This window comes from Panulirus ornatus, chromosome 7 (genome assembly GCF_036320965.1).
Source record: "Panulirus ornatus isolate Po-2019 chromosome 7, ASM3632096v1, whole genome shotgun sequence".
Classification (NCBI taxonomy): Eukaryota; Metazoa; Arthropoda; class Malacostraca; order Decapoda; family Palinuridae; genus Panulirus; species Panulirus ornatus.
The window spans coordinates 175,856-196,025 of NC_092230.1; the positions used below are offsets into that span (position 1 = coordinate 175,856).

Below are 20,170 nucleotides of genomic sequence, written 5' to 3' on the forward strand. Positions count from 1 at the left end.
ATGGAGAGAATGAGTGAGGAAAGATTGACAAAAAGAATATGTGTCAGAGGTGGAGGGAACGAGAAGTGGGAGACCAAACTGGAGGTGGAAGTATGGAGTGAAAAAGATTTTGAGTGATAAGGGCCTGAACATACAGGAGGGTAAAAGGCATGCAGGGAATAGAGTGAATTGTGGTATCAATGGATTGAACCAGGGCATGTGAAGTGTTTGGGGTAAACCATGGAAAGTTTTGTGGAGCCTGGATGTGGAAAGGGAGCTGTGGTCTCGATGCATTATACATGACAGCTAGAGACTGAGTGTGAACAAATGTGTCCTTTGTTGCCCTTTCCTAGCGCTACCTTGTGCACGTGCGGGGGAGGGGCTTGTCATTTCATGTGTGGCGGGGTGGCGATGGGAATGAATGAAGGCAGTAAGTATGAGTTATGTACATGTGTATATATGTATATGTCTGTATATGTATATATATGTATACGTTGAAAAGTATAGGAAAGTATATGTGCTTGTGTGGACATGTATGTATATACATGTGTATGTGGGTGGGTTGGGCCATTCTTTTGTCTGTCTTCTTGCGCTACCTTGCTAACGCGGGAGATAGCGACAAAGTATGATAAATAGATGAATGATATACTCAATCGCTGTTTCCCGCATCAGCGAGGTAGTGCCAGGAAACAGACATAGAATGGCCCATCCACTCATATACACACATATATATATATATATATATATATATATATATATTCTGTGTACAGAATGGAAAAAGGTGAGAACAATGGAAGTAAGGGGAGTGGGGGAGGAATGGGATGTATTTAGGGAATCAGTGATGGATTGCGCAAAAGATGCTTGTGGCATGAGAAGAGTGGGAGGTGGGCTGTTTAGAAAGGGTAGTGAGTGGTGGGATGAAGAAGTAAGAGTATTAGTGAAAGAGAAGAGAGAGGCATTTGGACGATTTTTGCAGGGAAAAAATGCAATTGAGTGGGAGAAGTATAAAAGAAAGAGACAGGAGGTCAAGAGAAAGGTGCAAGAGGTGAAAAAAAGGGCAAATGAGAGTTGGGGTGAGAGACTATCAGTAAATTTTAGGGAGAATAAAAAGATGTTCTGGAAGGAGGTAAATAGGGTGCGTAAGACAAGGGAGCAAATGGGAACTTCAGTGAAGGGCGTAAATGGGGAGGTGATAACAAGTAGTGGTGATGTGAGAAGGAGATGGAATGAGTATTTTGAAGGTTTGTTGAATGTGTCTGATGACAGAGTGGCAGATATAGGGTGTTTGGGTCGAGGTGGTGTGCAAAGTGAGAGGGTTAGGGAAAATGATTTGGTAAACAGAGAAGAGGTAGTAAAAGCTTTGCGGAAGATGAAAGCCGGCAAGGCAGCAGGTTTGGATGGTATTGCAGTGGAATTTATTAAAAAAGGGGGTGACTGTATTGTTGACTGGTTGGTAAGGTTATTTAATGTATGTATGACTCATGGTGAGGTGCCTGAGGATTGGCGGAATGCTTGCATAGTGCCATTGTACAAAGGCAAAGGGGATAAGAGTGAGTGCTCAAATTACAGAGGTATAAGTTTGTTGAGTATTCCTGGTAAATTATATGGGAGGGTATTGATTGAGAGGGTGAAGGCATGTACAGAGCATCAGATTGGGGAAGAGCAGTGTGGTTTCAGAAGTGGTAGAGGATGTGTGGATCAGGTGTTTGCTTTGAAGAATGTATGTGAGAAATACTTAGAAAAGCAAATGGATTTGTATGTAGCATTTATGGATCTGGAGAAGGCATATGATAGAGTTGATAGAGATGCTCTGTGGAAGGTATTAAGAATATATGGTGTGGGAGGAAAGTTGTTAGAAGCAGTGAAAAGTTTTTATCGAGGATGTAAGGCATGTGTACGTGTAGGAAGAGAGGAAAGTGATTGGTTCTCAGTGAATGTAGGTTTGCGGCAGGGGTGTGTGATGTCTCCATGGTTGTTTAATTTGTTTATGGATGGGGTTGTTAGGGAGGTAAATGCAAGAGTTTTGGAAAGAGGGGCAAGTATGAAGTCTGTTGGGGATGAGAGAGCTTGGGAAGTGAGTCAGTTGTTGTTCGCTGATGATACAGCGCTGGTGGCGGATTCATGTGAGAAACTGCAGAAGCTGGTGACGGAGTTTGGTAAAGTGTGTGGAAGAAGAAAGTTAAGAGTAAATGTCAATAAGAGCAAGGTTATTAGGTACAGTAGGGTTGAGGGTCAAGTCAATTGGGAGGTGAGTTTGAATGGTGAGAGGCTGGAGGAAGTGAAGTGTTTTAGATATCTGGGAGTGGATCTGTCAGCGGATGGAACCATGGAAGCGGAAGTGGATCATAGGGTGGGGGAGGGGGCGAAAATTTTGGGAGCCTTGAAAAATGTGTGGAAGTCGAGAACATTATCCCGGAAAGCAAAAATGGGTATGTTTGAAGGAATAGTAGTTCCAACAATGTTGTATGGTTGCGAGGCGTGGGCTATGGATAGAGTTGTGCGTAGGAGGATGGATGTGCTGGAAATGAGATGTTTGAGGACAATGTGTGGTGTGAGGTGGTTTGATCGAGTAAGTAACGTAAGGGTAAGAGAGATGTGTGGAAATAAAAAGAGCGTGGTTGAGAGAGCAGAAGAGGGTGTTTTGAAGTGGTTTGGGCACATGGAGAGAATGAGTGAGGAAAGATTGACCAAGAGGATATATGTGTCGGAGGTGGAGGGAACGAGGAGAAGAGGGAGACCAAATTGGAGGTGGAAAGATGGAGTGAAAAGGATTTTGTGTGATCGGGGCCTGAACATGCAGGAGGGTGAAAGGAGGGCAAGGAATAGAGTGAATTGGAGCGATGTGGTATACAGGGGTTGACGTGCTGTCAGTGGATTGAATCAAGGCATGTGAAGCGTCTGGGGTAAACCATGGAAAGCTGTGTAGGTATGTATATTTGCGTGTGTGGACGTGTGTATGTACATGTGTATGGGGGGGGTTGGGCCATTTCTTTCGTCTGTTTCCTTGCGCTACCTCGCAAACGCGGGAGACAGCGACAAAGTATAAAAAAAAAAAAAAAAAAAAAAAATATATATATATATATATATATATTTTTTTTTTTTTTTTTTTTTTTTTTTTATACTTTGTCGCTGTCTCCCGCGTTTGCGAGGTAGCGCAAGGAAACAGACGAAAGAAATGGCCCAACCCCCCCCCCCCACATACACATGTACATACACACGTCCACACACGCAAATATACATACCTACACAGCTTTCCATGGTTTACCCCAGACGCTTCACATGCCTTGATTCAATCCACTGACAGCACGTCAACCCCTGTATACCACATGACTCCAATTCACTCTATTCCTTGCCCTCCTTTCACCCTCCTGCATGTTCAGGCCCCGATCACACAAAATCTTTTTCACTCCATCTTTCCACCTCCAATTTGGTCTCCCTCTTCTCCTCGTTCCCTCCACCTCCGACACATATATCCTCTTGGTCAATCTCTCCTCACTCATTCTCTCCATGTGCCCAAACCATTTCAAAACACCCTCTTCTGCTCTCTCAACCACGCTCTTTTTATTTCCACACATCTCTCTTACCCTTACGTTACTTACTCGATCAAACCACCTCACACCACACATTGTCCTCAAACATCTCATTTCCAGCACATCCATCCTCCTGCGCACATCTCTATCCATAGCCCACGCCTCGCAACCATACAACATTGTTGGAACCACTATTCCCTCAAACATACCCATTTTCGCTTTCCGAGATAATGTTCTCGACTTCCACACATTTTTCAAGGCTCCCAAAATTTTCGCCCCCTCCCCCACCCTATGATCCACTTCCGCTTCCATGGTTCCATCCGCTGACAGATCCACTCCCAGATATCTAAAACACTTCACTTCCTCCAGTTTTTCTCCATTCAAACTCACCTCCCAATTGACTTGACCCTCACCCCTACTGTACCTAATAACCTTGCTCTTATTCACATTTACTCTCAACTTTCTTCTTCCACACACTTTACCAAACTCAGTCACCAGCTTCTGCAGTTTCTCACATGAATCAGCCACCAGTGCTGTATCATCAGCGAACAACAACTGACTCACTTCCCAAGCTCTCTCATCCCCAACAGACTTCATACTTGCCCCTCTTTCCAGGACTCTTGCATTTACCTCCCTTACAACCCCATCCATAAACAAATTAAACAACCAGTGGAATTTATTAAAAAAGGGGGTGACTATATTGTTGACTGGTTGGTAAGGTTATTTAATGTATGTATGACTCATGGTGAGGTGCCTGAGGATTGGCGGAATGCGTGCATAGTGCCATTGTACAAAGGCAAAGGGGATAAGAGTGAGTGCTCAAATTACAGAGGTATAAGTTTGTTGAGTATTCCTGGTAAATTATATGGGAGGGTATTGATCGAGAGGGTGAAGGCATGTACAGAGCATCAGATTGGGGAAGAGCAGTGCGGTTTCAGAAGTGGTAGAGGATGTGTGGATCAGGTGTTTGCTTTGAAGAATGTATGTGAGAAATACTTAGAAAAGCAAATGGATTTGTATGTAGCATTTATGGATCTGGAGAAGGCATATGATAGAGTTGATAGAGATGCTCTGTGGAAGGTATTAAGAATATATGGTGTGGGAGGCAAGTTGTTAGAAGCAGTGAAAAGTTTTTATCGAGGATGTAAGGCATGTGTACGTGTAGGAAGAGAGGAAAGTGATTGGTTCTCAGTGAATGTAGGTTTGCGGCAGGGGTTTGTGATGTCTCCATATATATATATATATATATATATATATATATATATATATATATATATATATATATATATATATATACATTATACATAAATGCCCATACATGCACATATACATACATAGACATATGCATATATACACATGTATATATTCATACTTGCTTGCCTTCATCCATTCCTCTCGCTACCCCACCACAAAGGAAATAGCATCGCTTCTCCCTGCTTCAGCGAGGTAGCGCCAGGAAAACTGACAAAAAAGGCCACATTCGTTCACACTCAGTCTCTAGCTGTCATGTGTATATATATACCTGAACCAGGTACCCATTTTATCAACCAACCCCTCGGGTAGGATGAACAGCTGGGTTGCCTGCTGCAACCAGGATTTGAACTATTGTGCTCGATCCCTGTTGCTAGTTAGAATTATATGAATGGTAAAGATACATCTTTACATTGTGGATGCTAGTAGAGAACTGACTCGTTGGGTAGCATGATTCGGGTAGTATTGCTTGGATGAATAGTGCAGGCGGCTGGGCTTTCACAGTGGTTCATAATGCATTGATGAAATGTGAGTGATTTGCGTAATCTTGATGTATGAAAACATATGCATGAAAAAATGCTTCATTGTGACTCATCTCTACTCAGTGAAACTAAGTTCAGTATAAGTAAAAAGAAAATTTAATATTCTCATGCTTACCAGCCAGTCTTTCACGCTGGATTTTAGTATGCAAGGTGGAATATTTTTACATTTTGTTTTTCAGTTTTCACCATTTCATATATTAGCGAGGTAGTGCCTGGAACACATGAAGAAATGGCCTCATTCATTTCACCCTCCACATTATTGTTAAATTTAACTTGGAATCATTTAGCTAGGAGATACTAAGACAGGCTAAGAAACTCTAAAAGTGATGGAATTCAGTAGAGTATTCGTAAAGCATATTAGATGAAGGGAAGAGGTGGAAATGACCAAAGAATTTAATCATAAGGCAAAAAATTAAGACACCACATGAGGCAAGAGGACAGATCACCCCCACCAGTGCTATAGAGGATTGTTAGGCATTGGTAATGGTGGACTGAAAGTATCATATACAAATGCTCGAGGATTAGTAATACATGGTAAAGAGTTAGAATTTAAGGATCACATAGGGGAAGGTGATAAGTTGTATTAAGGAATGCCTCTAAGAAGTGTGAAGAGCTTGGGTTTTTAGAGAGGGGTGAAATGAATGAGCAATGATAGAAACTAGCTCAGAGGCATACTTGCTTAGGACTTAAGGTGTATTATTTTGGTCTTACACCTGCTCACGTGTCACTGGGTAAGTATTTGGAAGATTGCACTTTTTTTTTTGTTGGAGGCTCCAGTTACAGACTAAAGTTCACCTGAAGGCCAGGCCTCAATTGAAATATATAGAGGTTAATGAAGGAAAAAGAAGATGCAAGGAAAAATATTTATGAATTTTGGAGGAATTGAAAAACCTGTCTTTTAAAAAGTATCAGGTCATAGTTAATGGGAAAGACATGAGAGGGAGGGAGTTCCAAAGCTTCCAATTGTAGGGAAAGAAACAGTTCTCAAAGTGGTCCACCCTTGAGTTTCCAATGGCCACACAGTAATCTTGTAATGCTGCAAGCTGCTGAGTATTGCATGGTCTAACTAATGATGGGGGCACACAAGCAACCAGCTCATGGGAGCAAGAAACCTAAGTAATACCTACAGAAGAGAGAGAGTGAACAAACATTATGACATAGGGTAAGTGGGTTACGTTTTTAAGGTTAGTCTGGAAGAGTTGATAAGTTGAACTGCTTTTGACTCAAACTGTTAAGTAAGGATGCAGAGCTAGAATTACCCCTGGTGTGAGAGCAGTACTTTATCCAAGGACATAGGTGAATGGGAGTGATGGGAGAAGGATATATTGTAATCATGAGTAGAATTAGAGGAGGTGAAGTCATCTGGGAGAAGGATGGATTGTAATCATGAGTAGAATTAGAGGAGGTGAAGTCATCTATAGGTATAGATTAATTGGGCCAAAAAAGAGGAGTAAAGTTTGAATCAGTTAAGCTACAGGAACTCCCTATAATTAAGGACCAGTAAGATTTATCAGCAGTAGAATGATTTTATTTTTTATTAGAAACTTTTAAAATGCATGCTCTTCAGAGGTTTTGGACGACATAGTGAAGATGAACAGCAAAACAGGCTGCCTGTGGGACCGAATAGCAGAATTTCGACAGAAAGAAGAATCATCTTGGAAGATCCTTTCTCCTCTGTTAGATGGGACAACCTCTCTTTCACATTTAGATGGCTCAATGTATTCTCCACAAGTTCCTGAGATGGTGTACAAGGCTCATGCTAACACCATGAATAAGGTATTTGAAAAACTACTTGCTTGCTGTGAGTATGAAATGTTCTTCTATCATTTTTAGTTAGAAGTTGATTCCCATCCTTAACACTTTTGAATATACTAACCACTTGGTTAATTATTGCACAAAATGGAATTTGAGTGGCAGAATGAACAGCTTTATCAAAGAAAAGTAGGTAAAAGCAAGGTTATTAAAGGGAGGTGAAATTAGTGGTTAGGGTTCTTTTTTTTCTGCAAACCACTTAAATGTCTTTTCCGCTCTCTGCTGATCTTGAAAGCAGTTTTACCCATGGGGAATACTGGAAGAGGATTTGAGTGTTTATCATACATTGATTGTCATTAAACTAACAAATAGATTTTACCCATGAAATTTGGTATTTTCATTGAATTGTATCTTAATGAAGAGAGATTCAAGGAATTCCTCCATTGTTGCTAGCTCTGATATTACTAATGATTTAAGAAATTTGGTAGATAGATCTTTGGCACCACCTCTTTAAGCAACATAGTAACCAGTAAACAAATTGTTATTATGAACTTCAATTTACTGGATTATGTATAGTTTGTTTGGTCTTAAGTATTCATGTTAAATCAAATGAGGTTAAGGTTTGTACACATTGATGAAATTTGATTAAAATTCCATAGGAAGCAGGAAAAATCCTAATATGGTGAACTTATTATTAACACATGGGAACACGACAGATATGATATTTAGTAGTGTAAACGATTACATATTACTGATTATGTCATTCTCTGGGGCATTCTGAGAAGTTTGTTGAAATTGTTTTAAGAGATAATTGCATAATTGGATGTCATGTGCATTAACATGTGCAAATTATGTGTCAAGTAGGTGGGAAATCATTGAGTTCTTGTTGTGTATAGACATAATTGTGTGGTGTACATGTAAAGGGGACTTCTACTTATTAAATGTCTATTTTATTCTCCAGTGGCAACTACATTCCTTTTGTAGGTGCATGCCTAAAAGAGGAACAAGTGGGAGCAATCAGATCATATGAATGTAGTATCATCTACCATTCCTGTTTGAATGCTTCTACCCTCACAGCTTGGGCTGAATCCAAGTTGCTTAGCTGGCATGTTGGGTTGACCAGGCTGTTAGAAGGTGTGGTCTGCTGGTCCATGTAGCCACTGCATCTTGAATGGTCAGATACACTTTGTTAATACTTATCCAGGATCTTAAATTCCTCCACTGTTCTGGGTGTCCACAAGCAAGAGAACTTGAATGTACAGAGTATTTTCTTTTTTTTTTTTGTGCTTACTGCACCTTTTGATTGTAAGGGAGATATATTACCCCTGGTGATAGGGGAGAAAGAATACTTCCCACGCATTCCTCACGAGTCATAGAAGGCGACTAAAGGGGATGGGAGCGGGGGGCTAGAAACCCTCCCCTCCTTGTATTTTAACTTTCTAAAAGGGGAAACAGAAGAAGGAGTCATGCAGGGAGTGCTCATCCTCCTCGAAGGCTCAGATTAGGGTGTCTAAATGTGTGTGGATGTAACCAAGACGAGAAAAAAGGAGAGATAAGTAGTATGTTTGAAGAGAGGAACCTGGATGTTTTGGCTCTGAGTGAAACGAAGGCGACTAGAGGGGACGGGAGCGGGGGGGCAGAAATCCTCCCCTCCTTGTATTTTTGACTTTCTAAAATGGGAAACAGAAGAAGGAGTCACGCGGGGAGTGCTCATCCTCCTCGAAGGCTCAGACTGGGGTGTCTAAATGTGTGTGGATGTAACCAAGATGTGAAAAAAGGAGAGATAGGTAGTATGTTTGAGGAAAGGAACCTGGATGTTTTGGCTCTGATTGAAATGAAGCTTAAGGGTAAAGAGGAAGAGTGGTTTGGGAATGTCTTGGGAGTAAAGTCAGGGGTTAGTGAGAGGACAAGAGCAAGGGAAGGAATAGCAGTACTCCTGAAACAGGAGTTGTGGGAGTATGTGATAGAATGTAAGAAAGTAAATTCTCGATTAATATGGGTAAAACTGAAAGTTGATGGAGAGAGATGGGTGATTATTGGTGCATATGCACCTGGGCATGAGAAGAAAGATCATGAGAGGCAAGTGTTTTGGGAGCAGCTGAATGAGTGTGTTAGTGGTTTTGATGCACGAGACTGGGGTATAGTGATGGGTGATTTGAATGCAAAGGTGAGTAATGTGGCAGTTGAGGGAATAATTGGTATACATGGGGTGTTCAGTGTTGTAAATGGAAATGGTGAAGAGCTTGTAGATTTATGTGCTGAAAAAGGACTGGTGATTGGGAATACCTGGTTTAAAAAGTGAGATATACATAAGTATACGTATGTAAGTAGGAGAGATGGCCAGAGAGCATTATTAGATTACGTGTTAATTGACAGGCGCGTGAAAGAGAGACTTTTGGATGTTAATGTGCTGAGAGGTGCAACTGGAGGGATATCTGATCATTATCTTGTGGAGGCTAAGGTGAAGATTTGTATGGGTTTTCAGAAAAGAAGAGTGAATGTTGGGGTGAAGAGGGTGGTGAGAGTAAGTGAGCTTGGGAAGGAGACTTGTGTGAGGAAGTACCAGGAGAGACTGAGTACAGAACGGAAAAAGGTGAGAGCAATGGAAGTAAGGGGAGTGGAGGAGGAATGGGATGTATTTAGGGAATCAGTGATGGATTGCGCAAAAGATGCTTGTGGCATGAGAAGAGTGGGAGGTGGGTTGATTAGAAAGGGTAGTGAGTGGTGGGATGAAGAAGTAAGATTATTAGTGAAAGAGAAGAGAGAGGCATTTGGACGATTTTTGCAGGGAAAAAATGCAATTGAGTGGGAGATGTATAAAAGAAAGAGGCAGGAGGTCAAGAGAAAGGTGCAAGAGGTGAAAAAGAGGGCAAATGAGAGTTGGGGTGAGAGAGTATCATTAAATTTTAGGGAGAATAAAAAGATGTTCTGGAAGGAGGTAAATAAAGTGCGTAAGACAAGGGAGCAAATGGGAACTTCAGTGAAGGGTGCAAATGGGGAGGTGATAACAAGTAGTGGTGATGTGAGAAGGAGATGGAGTGAGTATTTTAGAGGTTTGTTGAATGTGTTTGATGATAGAGTGGCAGATATTGGGTGTTTTGGTCGAAGTGGTGTGCAAAGTGAGAGGGTTAGGGAAAATGATTTGGTAAACAGAGAAGAGGTAGTAAAAGCTTTGCGGAAGATGAAAGCCGGCAAGGCAGCGAATTTGGATGGTATTGCAGTGGAATTTATTAAAAAAGGGGGTGACTGTATTGTTGACTGGTTGGTAAGGTTATTTAATGTATGTATGACTCATGGTGAGGTGCCTGAGGATTGGCGGAATGCGTGCATAGTGCCATTGTACAAAGGCAAAGGGGATAAGAGTGAGTGCTCAAATTACAGAGGTATAAGTTTGTTGAGTATTCCTGGTAAATTATTTGGGAGGGTATTGATTGAGAGGGTGAAGGCATGTACAGAGCATCAGATTGGGGAAGAGCAGTGTGGTTTCAGAAGTGGAAGAGGATGTGTGGATCAGGTGTTTGCTTTGAAGAATGTATGTGAGAAATTCTTAGAAAAGCAAATGGATTTGTATGTAGCATTTATGGATCTGGAGAAGGCATATGATAGAGTTGATAGAGATGCTCTGTGGAAGGTATCAAGAATATATGGTGTGTGAGGCAAGTTGTTAGAAGCAGTGAAAAGTTTTTATCGAGGATGTAAGGCATGTGTACGTGTAGGAAGAGAGGAAAGTGATTGGTTCTCAGTGAATGTAGGTTTGCAGCAGGGGTGTGTGATGTCTCCATGGTTGTTTAATTTGTTTATGGATGGGGTTGTTAAGGAGGTGAATACAAGAGTTTTGGAAAGAGGTGCAAGTATGAAGTCTGTTTTGAATGAGAGAGCTTGGGAAGTGAGTCAGTTGTTGTTCGCTGATGATACAGCGCTGGTGGCTGATTCATGTGAGAAACTGCAGAAGCTGGTGACTGAGTTTGGTAAAGTTTGTGAAAGAAGAAAGTTAAGAGTAAATGTGAATAAGAGCAAGGTTATTAGGTTCAGTAGGGTTGAGGGTCAAGTCAATTGGGAGGTAAGTTTGAATGGAGAAAAACTGGAGGAAGTAAAGTGTTTTAGATATCTGGGAGTGGATCTGGCAGCGGATGGAACCATGGAAGCGGAAGTGAATCATAGTGTGGGGGAGGGGGCGAAAATCCTTGGAGCCTTAAAGAATGTGTGGAAGTCGAGAACATTACCTCGGAAAGCAAAAATGGGTATGTTTGAAGGAATAGTGGTTCCAACAATGTTGTATGGTTGCGAGGCGTGGGCTATGGATAGAGTTGTGCGCAGGAGAGTGGATGTGCTGGAAATGAGATGTTCGAGGACAATGTGTGGTGTGAGGTGGTTTGATCGAGTAAGTAACGTAAGGGTAAGAGAGATGTGTGGAAATAAAAAGAGCGTGGTTGAGAGAGCAGAAGAGGGTGTTTTGAAATGGTTTGGGCACATAGAGAGAATGAGTGAGGAAAGATTGACCAAGAGGATATATGTGTCGGAGGTGGAGGGAACGAGGAGAAGTGGGAGACCAAATTGGAGGTGGAAAGATGGAGTGAAAAAGATTTTGTGTGATCGGCGCCTGAACATGCAGGAAGGTGAAAGGAGGGCAAGGAATAGAGTGAATTGGATTGATGTGGTGTACCGGGGTTGACGTGCTGTCAGTGGATTGAATCAAGGCATGTGAAGCGTCTGGGGTAAACCATGGAAAGCTGTGTAGGTATGTATATTTGCGTGTGTGGACGTATGTATATACATGTGTATGGGGGTGGGTTGGGCCATTTCTTTCGTCTGTTTCCTTGCGCTACCTCGCAAACGCGGGAGACAGCGACAAAGAAAAAAAAAAAATATAATATATATATATATATTATATATATATATATAAATATATATATGATATATTTATATAAGATATATTGTATTTATGAATAATGATAATATATGAGGGGGAACTATCCAAGGTTGTTGGTTAGAAGGACATAGGTGTAGTATTCAAGAGTACTTGGTAAGAAAGACCAAAACAATGAGTATTTAAGATGGTAATGGATGTAATAAGATTGCATGTTGTAACAGATATGTGCTTGAAGGAGAGGAATGGCAATGGAGATCAAATGAGTGTGAAGAGTCGCTGAGATCTCTGGAATAGAGGCAAATTTATTGGTTACGTCATCTAAGTGATTAATCCTACAGTGGGGGTTGCATTTTGGGTTGGGAAATGATAATTGTGTGTTAATAGGTGTGGTTATGTGAGAGCGAGGGGTGAAGTTGGAAAAAGAGAAGAATGACAGTATAGCGAGTGAGCAAAGGAGATTGATGAAAAGGAGTAATTTGTCGGGACTGCAGTGAGGACGATGATTTGGGGGGAAGGGTGAATGTGTGGACAAACATACGAAACAGTAGTGAAGTATGTAATTTATGTTGGGGTATGAGGTTGGGGATGATCTGATGTTGGCAATGGGGGTTGACGAGTAAAAAAAGGAAAAAATGTTAAAATTAAGTGCATAGAAATCAGGATATTCGTACAGAAGACATTAAGAAATGCTACGCGGGAAAGGCGATAATAAAGAGAGTGAGCCAAGACACAGTGAGCTGTCTCGAGGTAATGGGTATGGTAGGGGGGTTGGGCCATTCTTTCGTCTGTTTCTTGCGCTACCTCGCAAACGCGGAGACAGCGACGAGAAAAAAAAAAAAAAAAAAATATAAATATATAATTATTTATATACAGTCGGACTCTATGACTCATAACATATAAAGCATATCGACTCCGAAGGCTAAGAGGGAGTGGGTGAAGCTAATGTGTAATGGTGTGATGTAACCAAGATGTGAAGACCCTTACTGGAAAAACAATCACTCTTGAAGTAGAACTTCAGACACAATTGAAAATGTGAAGGAAAATAGTGAAATTGGAGAAAAATGTAGCTTAGACATTGAAGCTTATTGATACAGTGGTTAAATTGATGAGACCTGCATTGACGTTTGTGTAAATAAATTATACATTTCCTTTTTTCCATAGCCAGAGGTTGAACCATTATGTGACATTCTTTTTTTTCATTCATTTCAAGCTAGAAGTTTCAGTTTTCTAAATTGTTTCTTACATTTCTCATATGTATATATATGTATGTGTGTGTGTGTGTATATGTGCGTATGTATGTGTATGTGTGTGTATGTGTATATGTATATATATATGTATATTATCCCTGGGGATAGGGGTGAAAGAATACTTCCCACGTATTCCTCGCGTGTCGTAGAAAGCGACTAGAGGGGACGGGAGCGGGGGGCCAGAAATCCTCCCCTCCTTGTATTAACTTTCTAAAATGGGAAACAGAAGAAGGAGTCACGCGGGGAGTGCTCATCCTCCTCGAAGGCTCAGAGTGGGGTGCCTAAATGTGTGTGGATGTAACCAAGATGTGAAAAAAGGAGAGATAGGTAGTATGTTTGAGGAAAGGAACCTGGATGTTTTGGCTCTGAGTGAAACGAAGCTCAAGGGCAAAGGGAAGAGTGGTTTGGGAATGTCTGGGGAGTAAAGTCAGGGTTAGTGAGAGGACAAGAGCAAGGGAAGGAGTAGCAATACTCCTGAAACAGGAGTTGTGGGAGTATGTGATAGAGTGTAAGAAAGTAAATTCTCGATTAATATGGGTAAAACTGAAAGTTGATGGAGAGAGGTGGGTGATTATTGGTGCATATGCACCTGGGCATGAGAAGAAAGATCAAGAGAGGCAAGTGTTTTGGGAGCAGCTGAATGAGTGTGTTAGTGGTTTTGATGCACGAGACCGGGTCATAGTGATGGGTGATTTGAATGCAAAGGTGAGTAATGTGGCAGTTGAGGGAATAATTGGTATACATGGGGTGTTCAGTGTTGTAAATGGAAATGGTGAAGAGCTTGTAGATTTATGTGCTGAAAAAGGACTGATGATTGGGAATACCTGGTTTAAAAAGCGAGATATACATAAGTATACTTATGTAAGTAGGAGAGATGGCCAGAGAGCGTTATTGGATTACGTGTTAATTGACAGGCGTGCGAAAGAGAGACTTTTGGATGTTAATGTGCTGAGAGGTGCAACTGGAGGGATGTCTGATCATTATCTTGTGGAGGCTAAGGTGAAGATTTGTATGGGTTTTCAGAAAAGAAGAGTGAATGTTGGGGTGAAGAGGGTGGTGAGAGTAAGTGAGCTTGAGAAGGAGACCTGTGTGAGGAAGTACCAGGAGAGACTGAGTACAGAATGGAAAAAGGTGAGAACAATGGAAGTAAGGGGAGTGGGGGAGGAATGGGATGTATTTAGGGAATCAGTGATGGATTGCGCAAAAGATGCTTGTGGCATGAGAAGAGTGGGAGGTGGGTTGATTAGAAAGGGTAGTGAGTGGTGGGATGAAGAAGTAAGAGTATTAGTGAAAGAGAAGAGAGAGGCATTTGGACGATTTTTGCAGGGAAAAAATGCAATTGAGTGGGAGATGTATAAAAGAAAGAGACAGGAGGTCAAGAGAAAGGTGCAAGAGGTGAAAAAAAGGGCAAATGAGAGTTGGGGTGAGAGAGTATCATTAAATTTTAGGGAGAATAAAAAGATGTTCTGGAAGGAGGTAAATAAAGTGCGTAAGACAAGGGAGCAAATGGGAACTTCGGTGAAGGGCGCAAGTGGGGAGGTGATAACAAGTAGTGGTGATGTGAGAAGGAGATGGAGTGAGTATTTTGAAGGTTTGTTGAATGTGTTTGATGATAGAGTGGCAGATATAGGGTGTTTTGGTCGAGGTGGTGTGCAAAGTGAGAGGGTTAGGGAAAATGATTTGGTAAACAGAGAAGAGGTAGTGAAAGCTTTGCGGAAGATGAAAGCCGGCAAGGCAGCAGGTTTGGATGGTATTGCAGTGGAATTTATTAAAAAAGGGGGTGACTGTATTGTTGACTGGTTGGTAAGGTTATTTAATGTATGTATGACTCATGGTGAGGTGCCTGAGGATTGGCGGAATGCGTGCATAGTGCCATTGTACAAAGGCAAAGGGGATAAGAGTGAGTGCTCAAATTACAGAGGTATAAGTTTGTTGAGTATTCCTGGTAAATTATATGGGAGGGTATTGATTGAGAGGGTGAAGGCATGTACAGAGCATCAGATTGGGGAAGAGCAGTGTGGTTTCAGAAGTGGTAGAGGATGTGTGGATCAGGTGTTTGCTTTGAAGAATGTATGTGAGAAATACTTAGAAAAGCAAATGGATTTGTATGTAGCATTTATGGATCTGGAGAAGGCATATGATAGAGTTGATAGAGATGCTCTGTGGAAGGTATTAAGAATATATGGTGTGGGAGGAAAGTTGTTAGAAGCAGTGAAAAGTTTTTATCGAGGATGTAAGGCATGTGTACGTGTAGGAAGAGAGGAAAGTGATTGGTTCTCAGTGAATGTAGGTTTGCGGCAGGGGTGTGTGATGTCTCCATGGTTGTTTAATTTGTTTATGGATGGGGTTGTTAGGGAGGTAAATGCAAGAGTTTTGGAAAGAGGGGCAAGTATGAAGTCTGTTGGGGATGAGAGAGCTTGGGAAGTGAGTCAGTTGTTGTTCGCTGATGATACAGCGCTGGTGGCTGATTCATGTGAGAAACTGCAGAAGCTGGTGACTGAGTTTGGAAAAGTGTGTGGAAGAAGAAAGTTAAGAGTAAATGTGAATAAGAGCAAGGTTATTAGGTACAGTAGGGTTGAGGGTCAAGTCAATTGGGAGGTGAGTTTGAATGGAGAAAAACTGGAGGAAGTGAAGTGTTTTAGATATCTGGGAGTGGATCTGGCAGCGGATGGAACCATGGAAGCGGAAGTGGATCATAGGGTGGGGGAGGGGGCGAAAATCCTGGGGGCCTTGAAGAATGTGTGGAAGTCGAGAACATTATCTCGGAAAGCAAAAATGGGTATGTTTGAAGGAATAGTGGTTCCAACAATGTTGTATGGTTGCGAGGCGTGGGCTATGGATAGAGTTGTGCGCAGGAGGATGGATGTGCTGGAAATGAGATGTTTGAGGACAATGTGTGGTGTGAGGTGGTTTGATCGAGTGAGTAACGTAAGGGTAAGAGAGATGTGTGGAAATAAAAAGAGCGTGGTTGAGAGAGCAGAAGAGGGTGTTTTGAAGTGGTTTGGGCACATGGAGAGGATGAGTGAGGAAAGATTGACCAAGAGGATATATGTGTCGGAGGTGGAGGGAACAAGGAGAAGAGGGAGACCAAATTGGAGGTGGAAAGATGGAGTGAAAAAGATTTTGTGTGATCGGGGCCTGAACATGCAGGAGGGTGAAAGGAGGGCAAGGAATAGAGTGAATTGGAGCGATGTGGTATACCGGGTTGACGTGCTGTCAGTGGATTGAATCAGGCATGTGAAGCGTCTGGGGTAAACCATGGAAAGCTGTGTAGGTATGTATATTTGCGTGTGTGGACGTATGTATATACATGTGTATGGGGGGGGGGGTTGGGCCATTTCTTTCGTCTGTTTCCTTGCGCTACCTCGCAAACGCGGAGACAGCGACAAGTATAATAAAAAATAAAAATATAAATAATATATATATATATATATATCATAATAATATATATATATATATATATATATATATATATATAATATATTTTTTTTCATACATGCCTTTCCGCGATAGCGAGGTAGCGTTAAGAAAGAGACGGCTGAGGAATATCCTCACCTCCCCTACTCTGCTATTTTGAAAATAAAAAAAAAAACGAAGGAGATTCACCCACTACCTTATATCCTTCTAGACACCAAATAGTAAGTATTCTTTCCCATCAGGGATATAATATATATATATATATAATATATATATATATATATATATATATTATATATATATATAATATAATATATTTATATTATATATATATTATTATATTTTATATATTTATGTATTTTTTTCTGTCCGCTTCACCTTTGCAGTACGCAGGAACAAGAAAAATGGCCGCAAACATCCTCACCTTTCCATGTTACCACTTTGTATTAATCAAAATAACGAACAAGCAATCATATTCCTGCCCTCACCTTGCAGTCAGGCCCGATCACAAATATTTCACCCATCTTTCCACCTCAATTTGTCTCCATTCTCCGTCTCCACCTCGCACATATATCCTCTGGTCAATCTCCCATCATTCTTCATGTGCCAAACCATTTCAAATAACCCTTGCTCTCTCACCACTCTTTTTATTCCACACTCCTCTACCCTCGCACTTACTGTAAAACCCCCTCCCCCTCATTGTGCGAGGTAGCCTAGGAAAAGACAACAAAGGCCCATCCGTTCACACTCAGTCTCTAGCTGTCATGAATAATGCCCGAACCACAGCTCCCTTTCCACATCCAGGCCCCACAGCTTTCCATGGTTTACCCCAGACGCTTCACATGCCTTGCTTCAATCCACTGACAGCACGTCAACCCCTGTATACCACATGACTCCAATTCACTCTATTTCTTGCCCTCCTTTCACCCTCCTGCATGTTCAGGCCCCGATCACACAAAATCTTTTTCACTCCATCTTTCCACCTCCAATTTGGTCTCCCTCTTCTCCTCGTTCCCTCCACCTCCGACACATATATCCTCTTGGTCAATCTCTCCTCACTCATTCTCTCCATGTGCCCAAACCATTTCAAAACACCCTCTTCTGCTCTCTCAACCACGCTCTTTTTATTTCCACACATCTCTCTTACCCTTACGTTACTTACTCGATCAAACCACCTCACACCACACATTGTCCTCAAACATCTCATTTCCAGCACATCCATCCTCCTGCGCACATCTCTATCCATAGCCCACGCCTCGCAACCATACAGCATTGTTGGAACCACTATTCCCTCAAACATACCCATTTTTGCTTTCCGAGATAATGTTCTCGACTTCCACACATTTTTCAAGGCTCCCAAAATTTTCGCCCCCTCCCCCACCCTATGATCCACTTCCGCTTCCATGGTTCCATCCGCTGACAGATCCACTCCCAGATATCTAAAACACTTCACTTCCTCCAGTTTTTCTCCATTCAAACTCACCTCCCAATTGACTTGACCCTCACCCCTACTGTACCTAATAACCTTGCTCTTATTCACATTTACTCTCAACTTTCTTCTTCCACACACTTTACCAAACTCAGTCACCAGCTTCTGCAGTTTCTCACATGAATCAGCCACCAGCGCTGTATCATCAGCGAACAACAATTGACTCACTTCCCAAGCTCTCTCATCCCCAACAGACTTCATACTTGCCCCTCTTTCCAGGACTCTTGCATTTACCTCCTTTACAACCCCATCCATAAACAAATTAAACAACCATGGAGACATCACACACCCCTGCCGCAAACCTACATTCACTGAGAACCAATCACTTTCCTCTCTTCCTACACGTACACATGCCTTACATCCTCGATAAAAACTTTTCACTGCTTCTAACAACTTGCCTCCCACACCATATATTCTTAATACCTTCCACAGAGCATCTCTATCAACTCTATCATATGCCTTCTCCAGATCCATAAATGCCACATACAAAATATATATATATATATATATATATATATATATATATATATATATATTTTTTATATATATATATATATATATATATATATATATATATTTTTTTGCTGTCTCCCGCGTCTCACCATTTCCCACGCCAGCAAGGCAGCGTCAAGAACAGAGGACTGGGCAACTGAAGGAACATCCTCATCCAGCCCCTTTCTCTGTTCCTTCTTTTGGAAAATTAAAAAAAAAAAAAGAAGGGAGTATTTCCTGCGTCAGCGAGGTAGCGCAAGGAAACAGATGAAAGAAATGGCCCAACCCACCCACATACACATGTATATACATACACGTCCACACACGCAAATATACATACCTATACATCTCAATATACACATATATATACAGTCATAGACATATATATATATACACATGAACATAACTCATACTGTCTGTCTTTATTCCCATCGCCACCTCGCCACACATGGAATAACAACCCCCTCCCCCCTCATGTGTGTGAGGTAGCACTAGGAAAAGACAACAAAGGCCCCAGTCGTTCACACTCAGTCTCTAGCTGTCATGTAATAATGCACCGAAACCACAGCTCCCTTTCCACATCCAGGCCCCACAGAACTTTCCATGGTTTACCCCAGACGCTTCACATGCCCTGGTTCAATCCATTGACAGCACATCGACCCCGGTATACCACATCGTTCCAATTCACTCTGTTCCTTGCCCGCCTTTCACCCTCCTGCATGTTCAGGCCCCGATCACTCAAAATCTTTTTCACTCCATCCTTCCACTTTCAATTTGGTCTCCCACTTCTCCTCGTTCCCTCCACCTCTGACACATATATCCTCTTGGTCAATCTTTCCTCACTCATTCTCTCCATGTGACCAAACCATTTCAAAACACCTTCCTCTGCTCTCTCAACCATACTCTTTTTATTTCCACACATCTATCTTACCCTTACATTACTTACTCGATCAAACCACCTCACACCACATAGTAACTGTCCTCAAACATGTCATTTCCAGTACATCCACCCTCCTGCGCACAACTCCATCCATAGCCCACGCCTCGCAACCATACAACATTGTTGGAACCACTATTCCTTCAAACATACCCATTTTTGCTTTCCGAGATAATGTTCTCGACTTCCACACATTCTTCAAGGCTCCCAGGATTTTCGCCCCCTCCCCCACCCTATGATCCACTTCCGATTCCATTGTTCCGTCCGCTGCCAGATCCACTCTCAGATATCTGAATCACTTTACTTCCTCCAGTTTTCCTCCATTCAAACTTACCTCCCAATTGACTTGACCCTCAACCCTACTTTACCTAATTACCTTGCTCTTATTCACATTTACTCTTAACTTTCTTCTTTCACACACTTTACCAAACTCAGTCACCAACTTCTGCAGTTTCTCACATGAATCAGCCACCAGTGCTGTATCATCAGCGAACAACAACTGACTCACTTCCCAAGCTCTGTCATCCCCAACAGACTTCATTTTTGCCCCTCTTTCCAAAACTCTTGCATTCACCTCCCTAACAACCCCATCCATAAACAAATTAAACAACCATGGAGACATCACACACCCCTGCCGCAAACCTACATTCACTGAGAACCAATC

At 41.8% G+C, this 20,170-nt stretch overlaps 1 protein-coding gene across 1 annotated transcript in view; it reads left to right on the plus strand.

Annotated features, from left to right (window-relative positions):
- Positions 1-20,170, plus strand: part of LOC139749354 (uncharacterized) — a 175,935-nt gene that overhangs the window by 76,955 nt on the left and 78,810 nt on the right. Inside the window, exon 7 of the mRNA XM_071663072.1 lies at positions 6,870-7,078. Within this exon, the coding sequence (XP_071519173.1) occupies positions 6,870-7,078 (209 nt within the window). The remainder of the gene's footprint in view (positions 1-6,869; positions 7,079-20,170) is intronic.